This window comes from Pithys albifrons, chromosome 2 (genome assembly GCF_047495875.1).
Source record: "Pithys albifrons albifrons isolate INPA30051 chromosome 2, PitAlb_v1, whole genome shotgun sequence".
Classification (NCBI taxonomy): Eukaryota; Metazoa; Chordata; class Aves; order Passeriformes; family Thamnophilidae; genus Pithys; species Pithys albifrons.
In genome coordinates, this window is record NC_092459.1 from 12,136,754 (window position 1) to 12,157,919 (window position 21,166).

Consider the following 21,166-nt stretch of genomic DNA (forward strand, 5'->3'; position numbering starts at 1 on the left):
GAGGTGGTATTGATTTATTACCGTTCATTTGAAACATCTTATTTTCTCCAGGATAGAAGTGCTACTGCTTACTACTGTTCCACGAATTGCTTCAATACTCCAAGCACTGTGGCCTGAGCAAGGCACAGCTTCACCTTAGACATGGATATCAGGAGTAAAGGCCAACATCAGAGTTTGTGTGGCCTGCCAGATGGACGACCTCACAAAGTGTTCCGTACAAGTGTGACATGTGATTCTTTATACAGTCTTGAAGCCACAATATTCTTTGAAAGTCTTATTTTTGTCTACAGAAAAAAAATGCCATTTTTTTAGTAATGGTATGATAAATGAAATCATGTCTCTGAGGTTCATTGCTGAAACCATTCTCACTTTAGCATTTTAAACCCATAACCAAAAATCGTTTGTCACACATGTTTATACCAAAGGATCAACCTTGACAACGAGCAAAAGAAACAGATTTTTGGTGGCTTGACAGTTTTGCTTCACCTGTCCGTTTTTGGGAGAAGATACAAGCTGAGTATAAGGATATGTTCAGTAGCTCTTGACAGTAGGAGTAGTAGTATAAAGAAAACTAATTCAACAAATTTTAAAATTGGTGGTGTCTCTCTCCCATATATGGCCATAAATATAATTATCCATCTACCTTATCTGTGACTAGTGGTAGCCTCATGCTTTCCAGTTGTCTTCCTGGTTGACTAAAGACAAAATGATGCTCCTTTGATTTTGGAATGATAAAATGCAGCTGGATTTCTTCTCCAAGCATAGAATAGGAAAAGGCAAATGCATGCAGAGTGGATTCATAAAGCTGAGGATGAGAAAAAATAGAATTCCATTTAGAGTCAAACTACAATGTCTCAGTGTAAATTAAATACATTTGTAACACTGCTAAATAGAACACAATCACCTACTGTATGTATTAGCTTTACTTCATTATTCATAGGTGTTAAGCAATAACCCCCAGGCTACAGCTTACACTAAAAAAAAAAACCAACACATTAAAGTGTTCCCTCTTTTGAATCCATTGTTTCAACTTCATCTTGTAGAAGGCACCATTATTTACAGGCCACTCTTCAGCTTTCAGAAATACTGGTACACATAAAAACCAGTATTTGCATTGCTGACACCTTCTTCCTCACATTCTAATAGGCAGGACATTAGAGGGTTACTCTGAGTAATAACAAGTTGTATAGACTACTCTATGCTGCACTTTTCCTGCGTCAGAAGTAGTATCTGTTGCAGTTCCAGAGGTGAAAATATATGCAAGTATCAGTGGAAAAGTTTGCTGGGAAAGTAGTTTTAACTGGTAAGTATAAATGCAGATTACAGCACTGAATAAACTAGTGTAAATTAAGCAAGAATCAGTCCTCTGACGTCCCCAGATCTGCAGTCTGGTCAAGGCAGGCAAGCCTCAAGAGATAACGAATTCTGTAAATCAGCTGTTTTTAACACACACATACAAATTCTAAGACAATTTAAATACAGTGAATGTACACAATCTGTGTTTGGCTTATGCCTGCTTCAGTTTCTGAGCTGCAGAGTAACATCTGGAAATCTTTACCTGGTACCTGGGATTGAAACCCATATACTGATGACACTGCTCACAATGATGGTAGGTGTTATAAGCTGCATACTTGGACAATCTCATCCTAGTTGTTTGACGGCATGTATACATGTCCTCCTGTCTCCTGCTCATTGATCTGTCTATTTAAGAAAAGAAACCACTTAAATGTAACATATATTCAAGGGTAGAATGTATTCCCTTGTGACAAATGGATTCTGTCACTGTATTTAGCTTCTCGGAAAAATGGCCATGTTGAACGTGTACAAAACAAACTATGAATTCATTCTGAGCATAGTCTGTTTTATAAATTATTATGTATACCAAAGGGAACCACAAAGGAGTATCTGAAAATTCATGATTATGATAATTCTGTACAGATTTCACATAAGGCTGACATGTAAGCAAAGCCAGATTACTAAAATGACCATTGCTGCTGTTGCTATTATTGGTTTAATGTTTACAAAAGTAATAAACAGCAAAAAAGGGCCGTATGACATTTGCTATTCTGTGACAGAAATCATTGTAGATTACATGAAATGAACTTGGCAATTTAGTTGATCTTTACAGTATATCCATTCTTTTTAAAAGGATTCCCTTTGTGAGAGATTGAAGGAAGATGAGGTGTAATTTCTGCTGAAAAGGACTTAGTTATACCTTTGTGATCTTACACTTGGATTTTCCGCATTGTCATACCAACTTGTCATGTCAAGTTTTGAAAATCACTGAGAGTGCAGTTTCCACAGGCTTTTTGGGCAACCTGCTTCATGACTACTTTTATTCTGGAAATATTTTTCATATTATCTACTTCTAATTCTTCATGTTGTAATTTTTATCTGCTGTCTCTTGTCTTTATGCTGTGTATCTATATTTTTTATCTATTAGTTCCCATCAGGAAGGTGAAAACAGCACTCAGATGCCTCTTCTAGACTTCTCCAGACCAAACAAACCCAATCCTTTGCAATTTTCTTCACATCTTGGTTGCTGCCCACCAGCCTCACTTCTGTATGTCAGTGTCTTTCTCACACTAGCAAGCCAAAAACTTGACAGAATACCCAGAGGTGCTGTATGCAGAACAACAATCACTTCCCTTGATCTGCTTGCTAGATTACTACTAAGCCATTAACCCAATGGAGAATTGGTAGCTCACATTCAAATTGTTGCTTACCAGGACCATCAAGTCACTTTGATTATCAAGTTGCTCTCCATAGAGTTGGCCCCAAGCTTGTACAGTTGAAAAAAATTATTCTATCCCAAGTTCCAGGTGCACTACATAAGTTTCTTGTTCTCGAGGTTTCTTCATGAAGGTTCCACTTCTCCAGCCTGCCAAGTTCTTTCTGAATGGCAGTGTGACCTTCTGCTTACTGACTGCTCCCCCACCTTGGTACCATCCATGAACTTGCTGACATTCCATTCCATTCTTTGACCAGGTTATTAAAGGCAATCTTAAACAGCATTTGCCTCCCTATCAGATTCTGAGTATTTCCAGGCATATCCAGCTGTCAGTCAAATTGGTGGCACTCCTCAAATTTTAAATTCAGTGGTCCAGCTGATTTCCTATTCTCTTTACAATCCACCTAACCAAACCATCTCTGTCAAGTTCTGGTTGTATAGGTGTCACAGAAGACAGTGACAAAAGCTATGCTGAAGTCAAGATAAAGCCATTGCTCTTCCTTCATCCATAGTGCCAGTCACCTCATCACAAAATGCAGTCATATTTACCAATCACAATAAGCCTATGATGATCCATTCTAGCTGCTCCCACTCACTCTCCTCTCTTTCCTGGGTCTGGACATGGCTTACAGGACGTTTTATTCCATGATTGTTTTGAGGACTGAGGATAGGCTGAGTGGGCTTTAAGTACTTCAGTCCTCCTTCTGTCCTGTGGAGGAAGGGCATGGCATTTTTCTTTTTCCAACTATCAGGAACCTCCTCCAATTGTTGTTACCTTTTCAAAATGATAGACAATAGCCTTACAATTATGCTGGCCATCTCCTGCAACATGCTGGGATACATCCTACCCAGTCCCATGGGCTTGTGTATGTCTAGCTGCCTAATTCAGAGCACTAATTCACACCTCAGTACTCCAGGAATCTCGATCTGGACATATGCATCTCATGCTTTCCAAAACTAGACCAAAGCCTAAAAAATAAACCTATAAACACTTTTAAGTGCATGACTAACTTTATCCACATAAGTCACTTCATTGCTACAGAGCTGAACAATGCTACTAGACAAAACCATTCAAATACACAAACATATGTTGAATTAGAGGTTTTTAAATGAAATAACGTAATATTCCATGAAACATTTATAGGGTTCATATTCTGGTACTTCCCCTAGCAAACTTAGAATCTTTTTCCAATATTAGCCAAGTGAAATTCTGCCATTTTAACTCTGCTTAAAAGTTTAACAGGATTCTCACATCAAAAGCAAATAAATACATATATGTGTATCAAGATAGATTTTTAAAATTCTAACCTTCACTGTTTATAGTCTGAAGCTTTGAACAAATCAGACTTGCATCTTCATATTTTGGATCATGGATGGTGTAGTCAAAAGACATCTTCTTAAATGTCTCCAAATCTGGCCACATATCTCCAGGTTGATGGTAGTATTGATCAGATTCTTCTTTTACATCTATCACATTATTGAAAAAGAAGAGCTCTTAATTTTTTTTAATTCTTTATATTCCTATAGATGGTTTTGCTGTGTCTATTATTCCTGCTTAATTTTTACTTTCATTACTCTGATGAAGCAATATTATTATGCTTGAAGAGGTACACCTTTGCACAAATGTACCTCATACCTCAATATAACTCTGCCTTATCTTCACTTGCTGACTGAAAGCTTTCTCTAAATTCCTGCCAAAAATACAAAGCATTGCTTGCACAAACCTCTCCCCTAGAAGATAAGTCATTTTTTCCACATGTTTTCCCATAAACTTTGGGGGATAGCTGCCTCTTTCTCTTTCACAGCTCACTGTGGAGGAAGACTCCTGGGTACTGCCCCAAAAAGCCCTCAGAGACTAGAGCTGAGGCACAGTCCCAGAGTACAGTCACTGGACATCTTCCAGCCAGGGGCTGATGGAGGCAGATTACAGGCAGGTAACACCCACTTGAGACTCTGCATGGCTGACTGTGGGCATACATTTAGTGCAGAATTACACAGTCCATAAAATATAACCATCTTTTTCGTTGTAATCCAGCCTTTAGTTACAGAAATACATCTGGAAACACAGGGGAGAAATATACTGCAAATAAAAGAAGTTAGGACTAAAATTAGAGCAGAAACTTTCTTCCCTCATGTACTCTTACATATTTACAAACTATGGCATTACTACTCATGGTATAAATCTGCCAGAATTTCGCTGATTCTTTTTATACACTTTATCACAAAAGTTCATTTAAATTCCATCTCAATGGCTGGATATCATTTTATATACATAAATTCTGCTGATCACTTCCCAAGAAAAACAGAGGTATGTTGTTTTGTTACTGAGAGGAAATTTAAATGCTAAGTAAAATAAAATATTCTTAAATGTCAGTTGAAGATCGCAGAAAATGATTCTTATAATAATTCAATAATGTAAAGTAACTACAAAGGTGAAGGACATAGTATATACAAACAACTGCCTTTCAACTTAGCAAAACAATTTTCTATTTTCTCTAGAATATTTTTATATCAGGCACTTACTAATGTTGATTTCTTTCTCATCATAAACATCCACTTCTGTTAGTCTAATCAGCATTCGGGACAAAATACTGAGGAACTGAAGATAGGCACCTGTTTTCCCTATCTGCAAATAAATAAATTTAAAAATACAAAAATAAATTTTCATTTTTCAACACATTACTTTTCCATATATCTGGAAATCGCAGCTGCAGTGAAACTGAATATTAATATTTAGCACCTGTAGATCCCTGTATTTGTATATTTCTTGGCATAAATTAAATGCTTAATGAAGAACAGCTTTGTTCTCTCTGTGCAGGAAAATGCATTTTATATCTCAGGTCTAATTAACGGCCCACAGACAAGAACTTTCTCTCCTAATGTCACAGTTTCTGCATAGGCAATGAACATTTAAAAATCTATACAAACTCTTAAAATGTTCAAAAAGCCTCCTCAAATTACAAGATAGCTAAAGAATTACCTCAGTCCTTTCATCCTCACATTATGCACCAGTGCACTGACTGCTGCTGAAGAACACTGACTATCCTGAGGGGCAAAGTGGCACAGGCATCCCTGGGAAAGCTTGTGCAGGGCACTGCCACTCCTGAAGGACACGGCATTTGCAGCACTGTGTTACTGCACCTCTTGTGCTGAAAAGACATTATTTCCCTTCCACTTTTTTAAAATTACCTTTTAAAAGTCCATTTTAAAGTTATTTTAAGATTATAACTTTCTTCTTTTTTACCCCACCAACACACTATATAAATTTTCTCTTTCTTACATGAAATGGTATTGCTGGAAGGTATAAGCCATAGCCAATGATTTACTTAATACATTGTTCCATGTCTTTCATATGCTGATGATAACATCAAGTAAATAAGGCCATGTCTATGCATACAGCTTTACAAACCATGACTCTGTGTGTGTATTCCCTGTACAGGGAAGGGTAGCATATGGATCAACTACAACACATTCTGCTGCAACTGTCTAATTTCACAAAGTGGCATCAGATTTTGGATTAAATCTATATTACTACTGAATTGAAAACCCAGCTTCACTTCCATTACTGCTAGGACATGTCAAGCATAAGGTGCTAAATTATGAGAGTATTAAAGTTACTATTTTCTATCTATGTCAAGCAAAATTTTCATTATCTTTCAATATTTGAGAAGCAGGAGCTTTGAATTCAAAGCAGAACAAACATTTGTTTTGTTCTTTTTCTGTTGTTCTTAAAAAAATCATTTGAAACAGTTGCTTGCAAAAAGGGCAGACAAGGGTACCATTATGCCTGTTGAGGTCAAATGTCAGCACACAACTCTCTGTTATCCAGGAGGAACACAATAAAAAAGGTGACTTTGAATAGAGAAAATGATAGCAGGGACTATAGTCAGCCCATGGACCAGATGTTCCTAACTCCCAATTTGGGATTTTATGTAAAATCCACTGAGACTAATGAGAGCTTTTCTTCTTACCACAAAACAAGGTTCTAAACTTGGTTGAAATGGCTACTGGTTGGTGAGCTATAACAAATCCATCTTATCTCCCCACATCTGAGGCAAAGAAAATACTTTCATTTGTTTTCTTTCATATCTGAGATTATCTTTATATTCCCCTATGAATATACTCTTTTAAAGCTCCTCTGATCTTCATTTCATTAGACACAGGGTGGCCTCATAGATTAACAGTTCCCTGATTTCAAACAAATGAGAGATCATTTGTCAAAACTACACAGCCTGTTCCCTTAATATCAGGTATCTAAGTAAAAATTAATTCCCAATCTGTTTGAAGTATATATATAGGATTATCAACAGAACAACAGGCTGAAAACCTTATTTTTTGATATCCATTAAAATTTTATTCTATCAAAATCATGTATGTTTCTTTTCCTGGGGTGTCCAGTCTTCACCGATGGTTTTCAACAATGTATGTGGCAGTAACCAGACTATTGCTGTGTGGTGCTTAGATGAAAGGCATCAGTCAACTGACTCAAATACACACAAAGCTGTAGGGTCATGAGTGAAAAATGGTGGGAACCAGAGGATGACAAGTGCTAGTCCCTAACCACTAAACTAAAACATATGCACTTATATTATTGCATGCATCATTTCTTACCTAATCTCATTATCTGTCACATTAAAAGTTCCAATTCAGTACTGTGAGCTTTATGAACTGTTGGATATTAGCAACACTGTATCTAAATAGCTGTTGGAAACCTTCACGAATCTCTCCAGGTTTTCAGAATGTTTTTCTGCCAGGAGAGAGATGGGGCTGAGCACGTCACATTCGTATTTGGACTCCATTCACTTGCACATTTGCCTGCATTTGTTTCTAACAAAATGAAGTGGTGAAAGAGAAAACACCTTTTCCAGGTAATTTTGAGAAGACTTTTAATTGTACTATTTTCTATGTGCACCATCTCTAGGCAAAATGGAATAGCACAGTCTTTCATTGTTTGAAAATACTGAATAGCTGTCAAAAAATCCAACTTCCACACCTCTCCAAAGAGCTCCTGCCCCATCTATCACCCTTTATTCTGAGAGTTTATGCTTTGTAAGTAGCTGTAAAAAGATCCTACAAGCAGGATATGCACATCTTTGAAGCATAAATCTCCATATCTGCCCATCCTCCATCTCCCAACTGCAACAAATAGAAGATCTGAAAGAAATTTTAAACTGGATACCCAATTGGGCTGCAGCTTTACACAGTGTAGGGAAGCCAAGTACAATGCTATGCTGACCCTCATTAGTGATTCTGGGCTAAGCATTATATAATATATTAACAATGATTATAACTGGAAAGGATGTATTCTGAGCAAGGTGTTTTTCCCCATATCCTGTCATTGTTCTGGATGACAAAGCTGCAGATTAAAACACTGAAGAAACCTAGAATAGGGCTGAATTTTCATAGTTCCTGAAACATAATGTCCATGAGGGGTGCTGCTACAACAGACAGCTCTACTTCCCAGAAAAACATTCCTCACATATATGGCAGTCTTCAGTGCTTTATAAGAAAAAGCACTTGAGGGCAGTATTTCCAAATAATGGAAATATTCTAATTTGTTTCTATCTAGCTGAATTTGGAAGACAGAAGTCTGATAAATCAGACTTGGAAGAAGAAAAGCCTAGAAGACTAAGAAGTAGAAATCTCAAATCTCATGAAAACTGATGATAACTGAGAAATTTGGGGCCTACAAAGATTTAGGTTTTTTCTATTTTCATCCTTACTGCCAGCGATGATTTGGCCCATAAAATACCAAGAATATGCTTACCCTGCAGCTCTTCATTCAGAAAGAGCGTAGATGCAGCAAGAGGAAGGAATATGAATTCAAATTCATCCTGCAGAAAATTCAGGGGCTATGAAGATCTAGTTTTTCTCTCAAATACATACATTACCAAACAGGAGGGGAAAGCACTCGAAAGATTTTGACCACTGAACTCTGCCTGTCATAGATATCAAGGATAAGGTGAAAACAAACTATCTAAGAATCAGAGAGAGAAATATTCCAGTCAGATAAACTACATATGTGCCTCCACACATATTCATGGAAGTGACATCCAAAAGTTCCGTTATAGCAGATCTAATAGCAGTAAGTTTTCACTTTTTAACTCATTCCAGACACTGGGCACCAGGACCAGAAGTACTTTACTATTCTTACATGTTGGTATAAAGTCTCTGAATGCCCTGTTGGCTAATTTGGACATTTAGGGTGGCTTTGGAAAGAGTATCTTTATGGGGTTTGACCTGTATGTATATAAAATTCTAACAGAAGTTGTCACTTCACCCACTGTGGAGGTTTTTGAGATGAAAACTCACTTCTCTCTCCAGAACATATTCATTTTTATTCTACAGCTGAGCATGAAAATTCAGTTTATTGATCACATAATACCTCAACCTTTGGTAAACATTAACTATTTAGACCAAAGGAATGGACAGTGAAAAACTGATCATCCGAATATTTTCTGGAATCCTTTATGAATTACAGCAACATTTGGAGGAATTCCTAATATGAAAAGCTAATTTGTGCTCTTTCTACTCTGCTGCACCAATAATTTAGGTATCCAATGGAATGCAATCATTTAGCAAAGAGTAATTCCTTTTGCCATGGATGGGCCTGTAAGAATGGCAAGTTAAATCAGTAAATATCTTTAGATTAATTCTTGGGTTGACAGTACAATAAAGGGAAACATTAGTCTTTGTCTTGGTTTGTCCTGTATGACTTCTGAGGCCCCCAGGGAACATATATGCTCTCAGGAGACATGGTGCCTCTTCACAGCTTGTTGCTTCATACTTCAGCAAAACATGAAAGACACAGTATTACCTTTGACATGTAATATGTGCACTTAACTAGGAGATACCTGGCTCAGAAGTAAGTGCTAAACATTCTTAGAGAATTTAGAAGAGAATGAACTTCTTAGAACTAGACCCATCCTCTGTATATCTTTTCCAAGTAATAGAAAAACTCCTGGGTCAGCTACTCATTTTGTAAATATGGCTGTGCTAACGTTCAACTGGCCTTGCATGTATTTACAACAGCTTCTATTTTTGTCTGCTGTGCAAAGGAAACAGAAAATAACTTAATTACAAACTCCCAGCTGTCTTCAGATTGATGACAAAGTGGTTTTGTAGAGCTCTTTTATCTTTATTTAAAATGCAAATGCATATTCAACTTTAACAAACTGAAATTATACATAAAACCTACCTCTTGAGCAAACTATCTTTTAAAACATTTTAATGGAGGGAAACTGACAGAAAATTAACATTGCTGTACCTTCTCTGTCTTTGAATTCAGGCTCACAGTAAAGAAAGGGGGATTATTTAATTAGAAGGGATTAGGAAATAAAATATAAGCAATTTACTCCCCACCAAAACCACCTCTTCAAGTATGAGTAAAAATTATTTTTTTATATATTATGATAAAATTGAACTAAATAAATCAATGATGATATCTTCTTTTTACACACCTGTGGTGGCCCACTCAGCAGCAGCCTCCTTGGGTGAAAGGTGTCCATTCTGCCCTCATTTCTATTGTTGTAGTCCATATGGATTGGCTTGGGAACCGTCCATTGGCGGTAGTATAGAGATTGCTCTGTGCAAGTCATCATTTTACTCATGAGAGGACGGAAAGAACTTGCCCACATAACAGAATGGTAGGGCAAGAGGGAAGAGGATTTGGGAAGTCCACTGCTGTCTGTAGAAGTAATAATGTCGTAAACCAGTTTGGGCAGGAAAACTATGGGAGGTTGTTTTGATGCTTTGGTCATGGAGCATTGAGAGGCCTGTAGGATGAAGGAGTTATGAGTAGGTGCAGAGGAAGAAGAAGAGGAGGAGAAAGGTGAGGAGGATGATGAGGTGATGGAGACTTGGGCACTTTTTATGTTTTGTTTTGTATCCAGCTGTTCAGTTACTGGTGGCAAGTGTTTGCTGATTGTTGTTTGTGCCCCCTTGTCTACTTTCTGCTTCTGCCTTTCATAGTTATTTGTAGTTTCTTCAGTGCTGTTGCTTGGGACTTGGGGAGGAGATGACTCAGTGCAGAATGCTGTAACTAAAAGAAAATTTTTATTTCAACACACTGCAAGTATCTCTGCTAGTAATGCCACAGTTAAACAAACCCAACAAATAATCATCTAGACAGAGTGTCCACAAACATTGCAATCCTGTTCTCTTCTCGCTCTCAACTTTCTCATACAGGAAGCCAAAATGAGACTAGTTTGGAGTATTCATCTTAATGCAGAGAGTGGCTTTTAAAGTGTATAGGAGAGAGGTTAGTGATAGTCCTGGCCTCTATTTCCCTCATATAGTCCCTACTTTAGGTATTCACCAGATAATATCATCACTCAAGACAAATGCAAACTTATGGAAACCATTATTTCAACGAATTGAAGAAATTAAGTATTCCCAGGCTATTACCCCATCAAACTACAGAAACGTCAGCACAGACTGACATCTCAAAACAGTCTTCTGAGTCAGCCCTGCTCTGACACTCATGTCTGTGTCACTGCAGCACTGAGTCTGATCTAATAAAGCCTGGCAGCTCTTGGGTCCCTGTACTACATAATGCATTAGTGCATTCATACAGCTTCTGATTAGATCAGAGAACATACTGAATACACAAATGTTGGCCATGAATATGTAACGCAAATACACCCCATAGATAACTACTGATTTTCTCAAAGTGGTATATTTTACCTTGGATTTTTTAACTACGAGATTTCTTGGAAGTTTAACACATTCTAAGTGGTCCTGAGCATCTTCAACGCTTAATGGAAGAGGACATGCAAATACTCCACAATCTTGAGAGTAGACTGAGAACTGATTGTGGAACAGGTCTACATAAGGTACTAGATATATCTGACTAAAGTTGAACATAGATAAAACCACCTCTTTTCTCATGGTGAAAATGAGAGTATTGGTTCTTAAAGAAACCCCTACACATTGAGCAAAGAAAAGCTTGTAGTTTCTTTTGATCTCAAGAAATAGTAAGATACACTCTAGCTATGTATTAATTTAGAGTAGTCAGTAAAGGACATCAGCAATAAATACAAAAGCATCACTGTCACTATGAGTGGTTTCAGGTAACCCTGCTGTGATGTGCACCAAAATACCAGTATCAAAGAGCATAGGAAAAAAAGGAAAAAAAGATTTCTTTAACCACAGGCAATGTGAGACCACAGAGCCACAGACAGGCCACAAAAACACTGTGGAAATGATGAGCAGCCCAACTTTAACATTTTGAAAATTAAAGTGATGAAGCTTATGCAGAGTTTTCAAGCTTTTTTTCTTTTTCTAACCACCACTGTGCCCATAGAAAAGAAATCAAGGTATGTCACCATGTGGAAAACTACAGTGAGATCAAAACCAATTCACTGTCACTGACAAAAACCCCCATGTTTTAAAAAGCTGCATGGCATTGCAACTTCTAGGAAGTTATGGTACAATTTATATTGCCCACTTTTATTCAACTGTCCTCTTAATATTATCTCCATCAAAAGAAAGTAAATGAAGTTATCACACAAAAGAGCTGTAGTAGTTCTTAACATTGCCTCATGCATTCTACATCAGTTTGCAGATTAATAAGAAACCGATGGTATAAAAATATTATTTACCTTCAAAAGAGCTTTAAAACAGTGCAAAATTAATAAGTGAACATTCCACAGCAAATCAAAAGTAAAAATACCAGTAGGAAAGAGTATGTTTCTTTTCCCTCAGATTAAAAAAAATGAAAGTGAAATATATTTCCTTTTCCATAAATTGTCACAACTTCAGTGAACACACCCAGCCATCACAGTACTAAGTGAGGATTTACACTTCTGTGTCACATATTAAAGAAGTGCCTGATTAGGTGCACCATCACATGACTATTTTTGAAGCAAGAAAATATTCTCTTTCCTCTATTTAAGAAGTCTCATCCTTATTTTTTTTAGTTACCTGAAGTGTTCTGACTAAAATAGCCTTATCAGAAATCTTAGTGAATTATCCCTTTTATTATTTTTTAGTAGGCTGAATAAAATGTCAATTTTATGTCCTGAATTTAAATTAATAGAGATGATCTTATGGTCTTACTGGAAGCTTTTGAAGAGAGAGATGAAGATGCAGAGTCGTGGGAACACGATCTTTCTCTTTTCATAGGACTTCTCTTTTCTGAAGTAGAACCTGTTTCATAAATGGTAGTGAGGAAAAAACCCAAATATAATTAAAGTAAGCCTACAATAAGTCACAGCTACATTGTCAAAATAAGGAAAACTACACAAGGGTTTGTGTGGGGTTTCTCCTGATTCTGACACTCTTTGCAGTATGGAGAGTATTTGTTCCTCACATGCAATATTGAATCAGCCTATGATCTAATTTACTTATGTTGAGCTGCAATAGCTTCATAAAAATCAATGCTGCAGCCAGGAGCTGGTAATTTCTAGGCCTGTCTCAACCATGATTTATCCAGCATGATTTCACTTCCTACCCACGTCTTACTTTCCTCGCTAATTCAGTGTCAGGGAAACCAACAGGCAACAAGCCCCAATTTGTCAGTATGTTATGAAATTACCTCCTACCCCATAGAATTTTATAGCCAGATTATATCTCAGCTTTTGGTGATGAAAATCCATATCTGAATGGCCATCAAGGCTATTCACTTGAGGTTCCTAGCTCAGGCTTCTAAGTTAAAAGGCTTGTTTCTGTAGAGTTTTACTGTCATAAATAGAGACATATGCACTGCCAGCAGAAAACTTAGATTGTAATTCCATCTCACATGTTCTGAATTGGACTCTGGATGATCACATGATCATACCATACTTTATGGACTAGGAGAGCAGCCTTACAATTTAGACACCTAAAAACTTAGGTGCCCATTTGACTCAGATCACATACAATCTCAGCATACTTCAACTAAAGGGACAGAAGTACTCATCACACCTAAAGGGACACAAGTACTCATCACACCTAAAGGGACAGAAGTACTCATCACACCTAAAGGGACACAAGTACTCATCACACCTAAAGGGACACAAGTACTCATCACACCGAAAGGGACACAAGTACTCATCACACCTAAAGGAACAGAAGTACTCATCACACCTAAAGGGACACCAAGTACTCATTACACCTAAAGCAAATATCTATTGTAGACAGTCTGAGTATGACCTCTGGTATTTCATTCCTCTGTGAAGAGTATGTATTTGATTAAAGAAAATATTTGTGTTCAGTTCACAGGTGAACAGTAATCAGCTCTCTTCCTCCTCATAGTATAGAAAAGGAAATGAAGGCAAGTTGCTTGAGATTTAAATAACCTACAGGGATAAAAATCCTCTGTTTTCCACAGTTACAAGACACAACAGACACTGAAGAAAAGCATAAAGAACATATTGATAATTGACAATGCCCATCAACTAGCAATGAAAAATAACCAAACAAACCAACTGAACCATTTCTGGGTAAATAACTGTTATTTGGTTACCCATTTATATGTTCTTAAATCACTCTCTTCAGAAATTATAAATTCACCAACTTTTCACTGTCAGTTTGAATTCATGGGCATTTTCAAGGAGAACTTAAAAGTTACTATGTTCAGATATATACCAATACTATTTAAAACATTACAAACTAGAAACTACTTATCTGTACTACATACAGTTTCTTTAGAATAATCTTTATTACTGACAGTATGTAAGCATAAATGCGGTAGCATCAGTCAGGGACAGTTTAGGTGGAGTTGCCACTGCTGTGAGGGGGGGGGATGAGGTTACTGCTTCTCAGATGGCCATATCACACCTTTCCCTGCTGGGGAGGGTGAGTGCAGAAAGTATTCTGAAGAGTGGGTGTCACTAGATGTACCCACCCGAGCTCCACTTTGTGGCTGCCAGAACATACAGGGCAAAGGAGGGACAGAGGGCAAGAGAGAGGGAAGGGTGCCAGAAAACAGAGAGAGAGAACAGATGCAGCAGCAGAACTGGAAGAGGTTAAAATGCTTCATCAGTAGCACTCTCAGGCATGGACTGCAAGAAAACATAGATTCGTGATAAAACAAAACTAAGGAGCAGAGCTCACTCAGTACAACTAACTCCAGAAATCCTCACTCATACAATTCTGCTTTTTCTAATACAGCTCAATCACTTTACAGCTTCTTTTATTATCACTAATAATAATACCTTCTGTCGCTATTTCTTCATCTTCATTATCAGTGCTGCTTAGTTTCTCTGGGTCACTTTCTAAAACATCATTCACAACTGCCTTCTCTGTGTGAACTTCTGAGCTCACAAAGTATGCTGCCAAACCAAGTTCTTGCTCCAATGTTGTCCTTACCAAAGAAGATGAATTTATTAAACGTAGGTCACAATATCTCAGTGATCTAGAGAGAAACAAGAGGTACTAGTATGAAAACTCACTGTAATCTATCCTCTTATTTCTTTTACAAACATAGGCAAAGTGGAATTTTTTCATTATTTGATTCGACTACAGATGAGACATTAAGCATAAAATACTGTGTCCTAAAGTTTAACAGTGTGGTGTTTCTTGATACAGTTATGCAGTTTAATCCAGTGCACTCAACATTAGCATCAGCATAGGAAAAAGAATAATCACTTGGGTTCTAAACCTAACACACAGAATGGGATTCAGTTGAATGTAGAAAAGCACTTAGTGCGCCAGGGCATCCAGTCTGGCTTCCAGCTGCCATTCCACAAGGCACTGATCTCTCCACACATCCTGGAGCACATATGCCAGCATCATGCAGATTTCTCAGCTACCCTAAGGTGCCTGTAGCAGCTATACTTCTTTTTATAACACACCTATTCTCTCCTCTAAACTGCAACAACCCTCATAATATTTTCAGAGCTATTTATATCTTGCTAAAACAGATTAACATCAGTCATATGAGGTTTGTCAAAGCTGTCAAAAAAATGGAAAAAAAATCTTGACACTGAAATCTGTTTTCTTCTACACAAGTAATTACACAGTTCATCTTTAGCCATTTGGTAAGCAATGAATAAAAAACTGCCACTGAGAAAACAGTGGATCTTCTTACCGTGGCAAAGACTCCCCCTGTGGATCCATCCCACTAAATATCAATATACAAGGCAAACCTTCCAATTCCAGATATGTCTGTGGCCTCCAGTCTACATCCTCAATTTTCTGCCAGACCTGTATAAGGTAGAGAAACACTGCTGGACAAATCTGTATAGCACAAATAAAAATACAGAAATACATACTTTTATCATCCATTCTACGAATCCATTTGTACAGTGGAAGGGAAGCCATACAGCAGAGATACAGATAGATCTCACACTACCTAGAACATTGCAGGCAGCAATCTGACTGCTGTAGTCTGAGGACACTGGGACAGTATGTTACAGTCTGAAAAGCCTCACAGTGTCCCAGTTGCATAGCACTGAGGTCAGGGCATAAGGTGGATATGGTACAATGGAGAGTAAAGCTGAGCAGGAGTTTCAGGGGAGAGAAAAGATCCAGAGGGTTGCTTCTTGTGGCAAATAATGTATGGATACCTGAATCCAAGGAAGAAAACGAGCTAGGAACAAGACTTTTTCAACTTGGAAGAACAGGAGAAAGCTGGAAGTGCTCAATACACACACACCCACCACAGTCCCCACCTGCAACCTTTTGGAGTCTCCCACTCTTCCCTAAAGCTATCAGTTTTCCTGATAATTTCATGAGAAGTTTGATAACTGATCTATGGTTTGACTGTTTAGCATGAGGCTATGCTTCTTTACTCACACCAGTCAGTCCTTCTTGCTGTAAGACTGATCTACAGATGAGGAGGATCTACAGTAGGATCAATAGTACAACTACTCAGCCTCTGACATCTATTCACATTACACTATCATGCATGTCAGAGAAGATAACGAGGATGCAGTTCAGAACTACCACTGATTTTTCAGAGTAAGTTATTTCTAATTTATAGCATAATGAGATCAGTAATAGGTCATCGATCTCAAATGAATTCATCTAACATGTACTGAATCAGAGTAAACAGTGTACCATATATATATATATGACAACATCCTAGAATGTAAACCCATTTTTGCTTTGGCAATCAGATGATGGTAGTAATTTTATGAGAAACAAGGGAGACTTTTGGTAAACAGGTGACCCACGAATCTGGACCTAAAGGATATAAATTAATCCATAAATCAACACATGGTCCAGAAAGCATGAAGTCCACAGCTGTGAACACCAAAGCACTCTAGGATCTTTAACTACCATCACTGATCAGTAGGTACATCAGTGCCTTCTTGCCATCTGCTGGTCACTGAATAAAATACTTGTGAGAAAATTCAGCTAAACCCGAACATTTTATTTGGCTTTTAAATGTATTTCTCATAGTCCCTTTAGATAAAAGCAGTTCAACTATTTCCAAGGATTGCTGCTGGAAGTCAAGTTCTAGTCATACTAGTTGATACTTCACTGAATATTAACCATACACAGGACAGGAGAGGTGTCACAGCCAGTATGTCTAAAAGATAAAAGTCATGCTCCTTACAGTAGTTTGCATTTTTACTATAAGACCCACACTTCAGCTCATGACCATAACTCTCATCAGTAAAGTCTCCCCCGCTACCAATCTAATGAAGTTTCCCACCATGTGCCATTCTGCAATTTACCTTTAGTTGTTCCACAAAGTGCTTCCCTATTGTGATTCCAGAATTAGGATTTCCCAAGATTATTTCAAAGTTATCTTCAAGGGCTAGTCTTTCCCTCACATTATACAGACGTTCATATGCCACTGCAGCCAGCGGAGTACATGGAATTCTCAACACTACCATGAGGCCATGGCCACTAGGACATTGTCTTGAAGAGTTTATTAGATTTTGGGTGATTTCCAGAGTTTCAACTGAGGTGTAATTCTTCATCTGAGAAAGACCACACACTGCCATCATAGCTGCAGAGTAGTGTTGGATGAGGACAAAAGTCCGTATCACTGCACTGTGTAATCTGGGGAACCTGAAATAAATGGTGAGTTAAATAGTGAAGTATTAAAGGCTGAAGTGAAAAAGCTATTTTTTATAAAATATAGTAAACTCAGTATTTTCTCCTGTAAAGACTCCATCATATCTACTACAAAACAGAATCTCACCACAGTGTAATTGGATAGTCTTTGCAAGGCATCATTTCACAATCAGAACTGATGTTGTCTCTCCATTTTTTTAGTAAAGATTTACTAAGCAAGTAGTCCAGTAAGGTTACATCACTTTAAGTTATCAAGACCTCACTGCTGTTACAAAATTTATCACAGAATATTAGCTAAGGCACTCAATAATATCATCAATCAAAATTATATTCTCTTACCAATGAAAATAGTATTCTTCAATGTATGTCACTCTTAAGAGGCAGAAGGGAGGTGAGGTGCTTCTCTTGTTTTCTTACTGAAGCCCTGAACCTACTTACTCTTATGTTCAAGAGGATTGAATATGTAAGCAGCATTCAATAAGCACTCCCAGCTTCCCAAGCCCAGGTACACCCTTTCTCAATTCCCAGTTCATGGGAAGGAGAGCCATGAATATGCAACAGCCTCCTGTGCTCTGGATTTCACAGAAATGAAACCCAGGTACAGAGTAAAAAGAGTGACTGTGGCTTGCTCAGAAAAAGCACCTGAAATGTGTGAACAGAGCTCCAAAGCACCCTGTAGCAAACCCCAGCTCCACATCAAGTGTGGAGGTGCTCAGTCTCCCACTTAGCAGTACAAGTTCACAAAATTTTACCTGTCCTGTGTCATTATTTTACAGATCCCAAAGTGTTTCTCCACAGCTGGATAAAGGCACATAATGTATCACTACTCTTTTGCAGTGATTCTGCACCTGTTCCACAGGGACCAAGGGAAGCTAAGGATATATTTTTCAAGCTCTGAGGATGCTCTGAAGTTTTTATTTCTGATTTAAGTGTACCTACCACAGTGATATGTCTAACTTCTCTTTGTGGTCCAAGTGCAGTGTATACTAATTCTACACATCAAAATCAGCCAGGGTCAGCAAGTGATAACATTAGACAAAAGTAGTAATACATTTGAAATTATATGATGATGCGACGAGAGATTATTGTAATACAGAAGTAGCTACTGGTCTCAAAAAGAACACACTGTAAATTGGACTGAGCATGCATGTTCACATTAAGAAGCAGCCTAGACTGATGACACTGGGGACCAAATTTACATAAAACAGATGGAAGGAGAAAATAACAAGTGCAATGCCCTTGTGTATGCAGCTGATGAGTAGGACAGCAAGACACTGAAAAAAGAACTGGGCTTCTAGCTAGCAACTCAAGTCACTAGAAGGTACTTGATAAATTTCCACTGTTAAACAAAGAAGAGCACCATACCTCTTTCCCAAAGCCACGACCATTGCTTCAAAAGAGCTGTCATACCGAAGCAGTGGAATACTATGTCCTGAGAGAGTTGACTCAATGAATTCTGAGAGTCCAAAGTATTTCTTGTTTTCATGGTATAAATCTACACCCTAAAGCAAATAAAGAAATAAAAATATAAAGGCAATTATTAATTATTAATTTACAACTGATCTGATATATTTGCAATCACATTTTCTAATAAGCATACATGTACTCAGACATATTAAAACAAAAAAGAGAAAGAAACAGAATTTGATTTTTTTTAAGAATGAAAATTTGACCCAATTTTTCCTTGTTTCTTTCTCTTTCCCTCTCCCCACATACACATATACACAGACAGAATAGCTGTGTATGGAATAAATATGCACACATATGAATAAAATGCATGTATTTATGCAGTAATTAAAAGAATTTCAGATCATTTCCATTTATGTAGCTAAAAGACTTTTAGCAGAGTAACTGAAGTTTATAGAAGGTATAAAAGGAATATAGAAAAAAACCCCAAATCCTAGAAGTTACTGGATAAGCAAAGGGGAAATGAACTTGCCACAGCCTGAACAAGAAAAAGATGCCATGCAAACTTCATTCTTGTTTACAAAAATCATGGGGACTTCATGGTTTTTTCAAGTATGTAAACAGAAAACAACTTATGAAAAGCTCACAAAAGCACCTCAAAGCATCCATCTTACATTGCTGTATGAAGAAGGCCAGTGGATCTCATTGTAAGGGCTGATGTGAGTATGCTGTGTCTGCAGCGCATAGGGGAAGGAAGTCACATGGAGAGTCACAATATTTGGTGCCTCTTTCACCTCCCTGCAGTTCAGCAGTCTATCAACAAGTCCTGTCGACAGCTCTGTTTGAGGATAAAGACTATGCATAGCACTGCAAAAAAGAAACCCAAAACTCTCCAAAGTGATCAGCACAAGGGAGCATTTGTGTCAGTGGAATAGCTTAAACCTGGTGTGAAATCAAAGTTAAACACATACAAGGAACCTAGGACTCTATTATTTTACCCTGAAATTTTTGCACAGAAGGATAGGAAAAGAAATGCAAATTATTTCACTGTAACTAAAAATTTCTGTGAGTCTGATAAGCTCTCCAGTTGGAAAATTACCACTCCCTTACAGCTACCAGCATGTGAGAGATAAAGTCTGAAAGGAAGCTGATGTGACAGGTACCAATAGACACAGAGTCCTGTACTGACTTTGACCAGATTGTTAATGCCCTTAACAAAATATGATTGCAACCTACAGAAATTAGGATAGAAAAAACCAGATAGTAAGTCAGCATGATAGAAAACCAGAGGAAAACTACCTGTGATAGAGCTATTATGTAAGGAAGAATAGTTATTCTCAGAGCAAATCCCAGTATCATGGAAAACCGACAGTCAATTCCTTAGTCCTGTGCAGTATCTCAGTTCAAATTCATGCTATTTAATTTTTGTTATTTACCTTCAGTGACTACGTTACAAGTCTAGTCACTAAAAGCTCCTTCTGTTACCAGTAGAGAATGACAAGTAACTCCAGAAATTGGTTGTGTCCACCTGTAACCTAAGTCCGCCCTCAGCAATACCCATGTCTCTGTTGGACTATGTGGGCAATCCCAGGCAGCTCTATTCCTGTTTTAGGCACTCCTTTAACTGTTTTGTTAGGTGGCATGAATCCTTCTATGCAGAATATACACTTAAAGATTTGTTTATTTTATATATATCTTTATTAGATATGAAACAGACTTAAGCAGCTTAAGCTCTACTTATATACTTATAGCTTAAGCTATACAGGTACTTCCCTACCACCCAAGAATGTTATATGAATAAATACCCTAAAGGCTTGGACAGCTGTAAAAGACATTGTAAGCTCAAGATACAGAGAAGCTGAACAGAAAACCCCCAGATGCAAAAATAAATTTTTGTTGAAAATCATCATTCTTAACCAGTGTAAAAGACAAGACCTTGTCACTTAATTTACAAGTAAGATTCCATAATTTTTAGTTTCAGAAACACTACCATGATCCCAAAGTTGGAATATGTTGGTGTGTTTGGAACTCAAAACATTCTCCAACCTCACCAAGTGCCTTAGGAACCAGACAGCA

General features: G+C 37.6%; 1 protein-coding gene across 1 annotated transcript in view; it reads right to left on the reverse strand.

Annotated features, from left to right (window-relative positions):
• The window catches only part of GREB1 (growth regulating estrogen receptor binding 1), an 87,207-nt gene that overhangs the window by 10,076 nt on the left and 55,965 nt on the right, over positions 1 to 21,166 (reverse strand). Inside the window, exons 16-26 of the mRNA XM_071547802.1 lie at positions 19,765 to 19,957; positions 19,049 to 19,185; positions 17,338 to 17,677; positions 15,744 to 15,859; positions 14,869 to 15,068; positions 12,791 to 12,880; positions 10,192 to 10,772; positions 5,255 to 5,357; positions 4,040 to 4,198; positions 1,559 to 1,701; positions 644 to 805 (exon numbers count right to left, since the gene is read on the reverse strand). Of these exons, the coding sequence (XP_071403903.1) occupies positions 644 to 805; positions 1,559 to 1,701; positions 4,040 to 4,198; positions 5,255 to 5,357; positions 10,192 to 10,772; positions 12,791 to 12,880; positions 14,869 to 15,068; positions 15,744 to 15,859; positions 17,338 to 17,677; positions 19,049 to 19,185; positions 19,765 to 19,957 (2,224 nt within the window). The remainder of the gene's footprint in view (positions 1 to 643; positions 806 to 1,558; positions 1,702 to 4,039; positions 4,199 to 5,254; positions 5,358 to 10,191; positions 10,773 to 12,790; positions 12,881 to 14,868; positions 15,069 to 15,743; positions 15,860 to 17,337; positions 17,678 to 19,048; positions 19,186 to 19,764; positions 19,958 to 21,166) is intronic.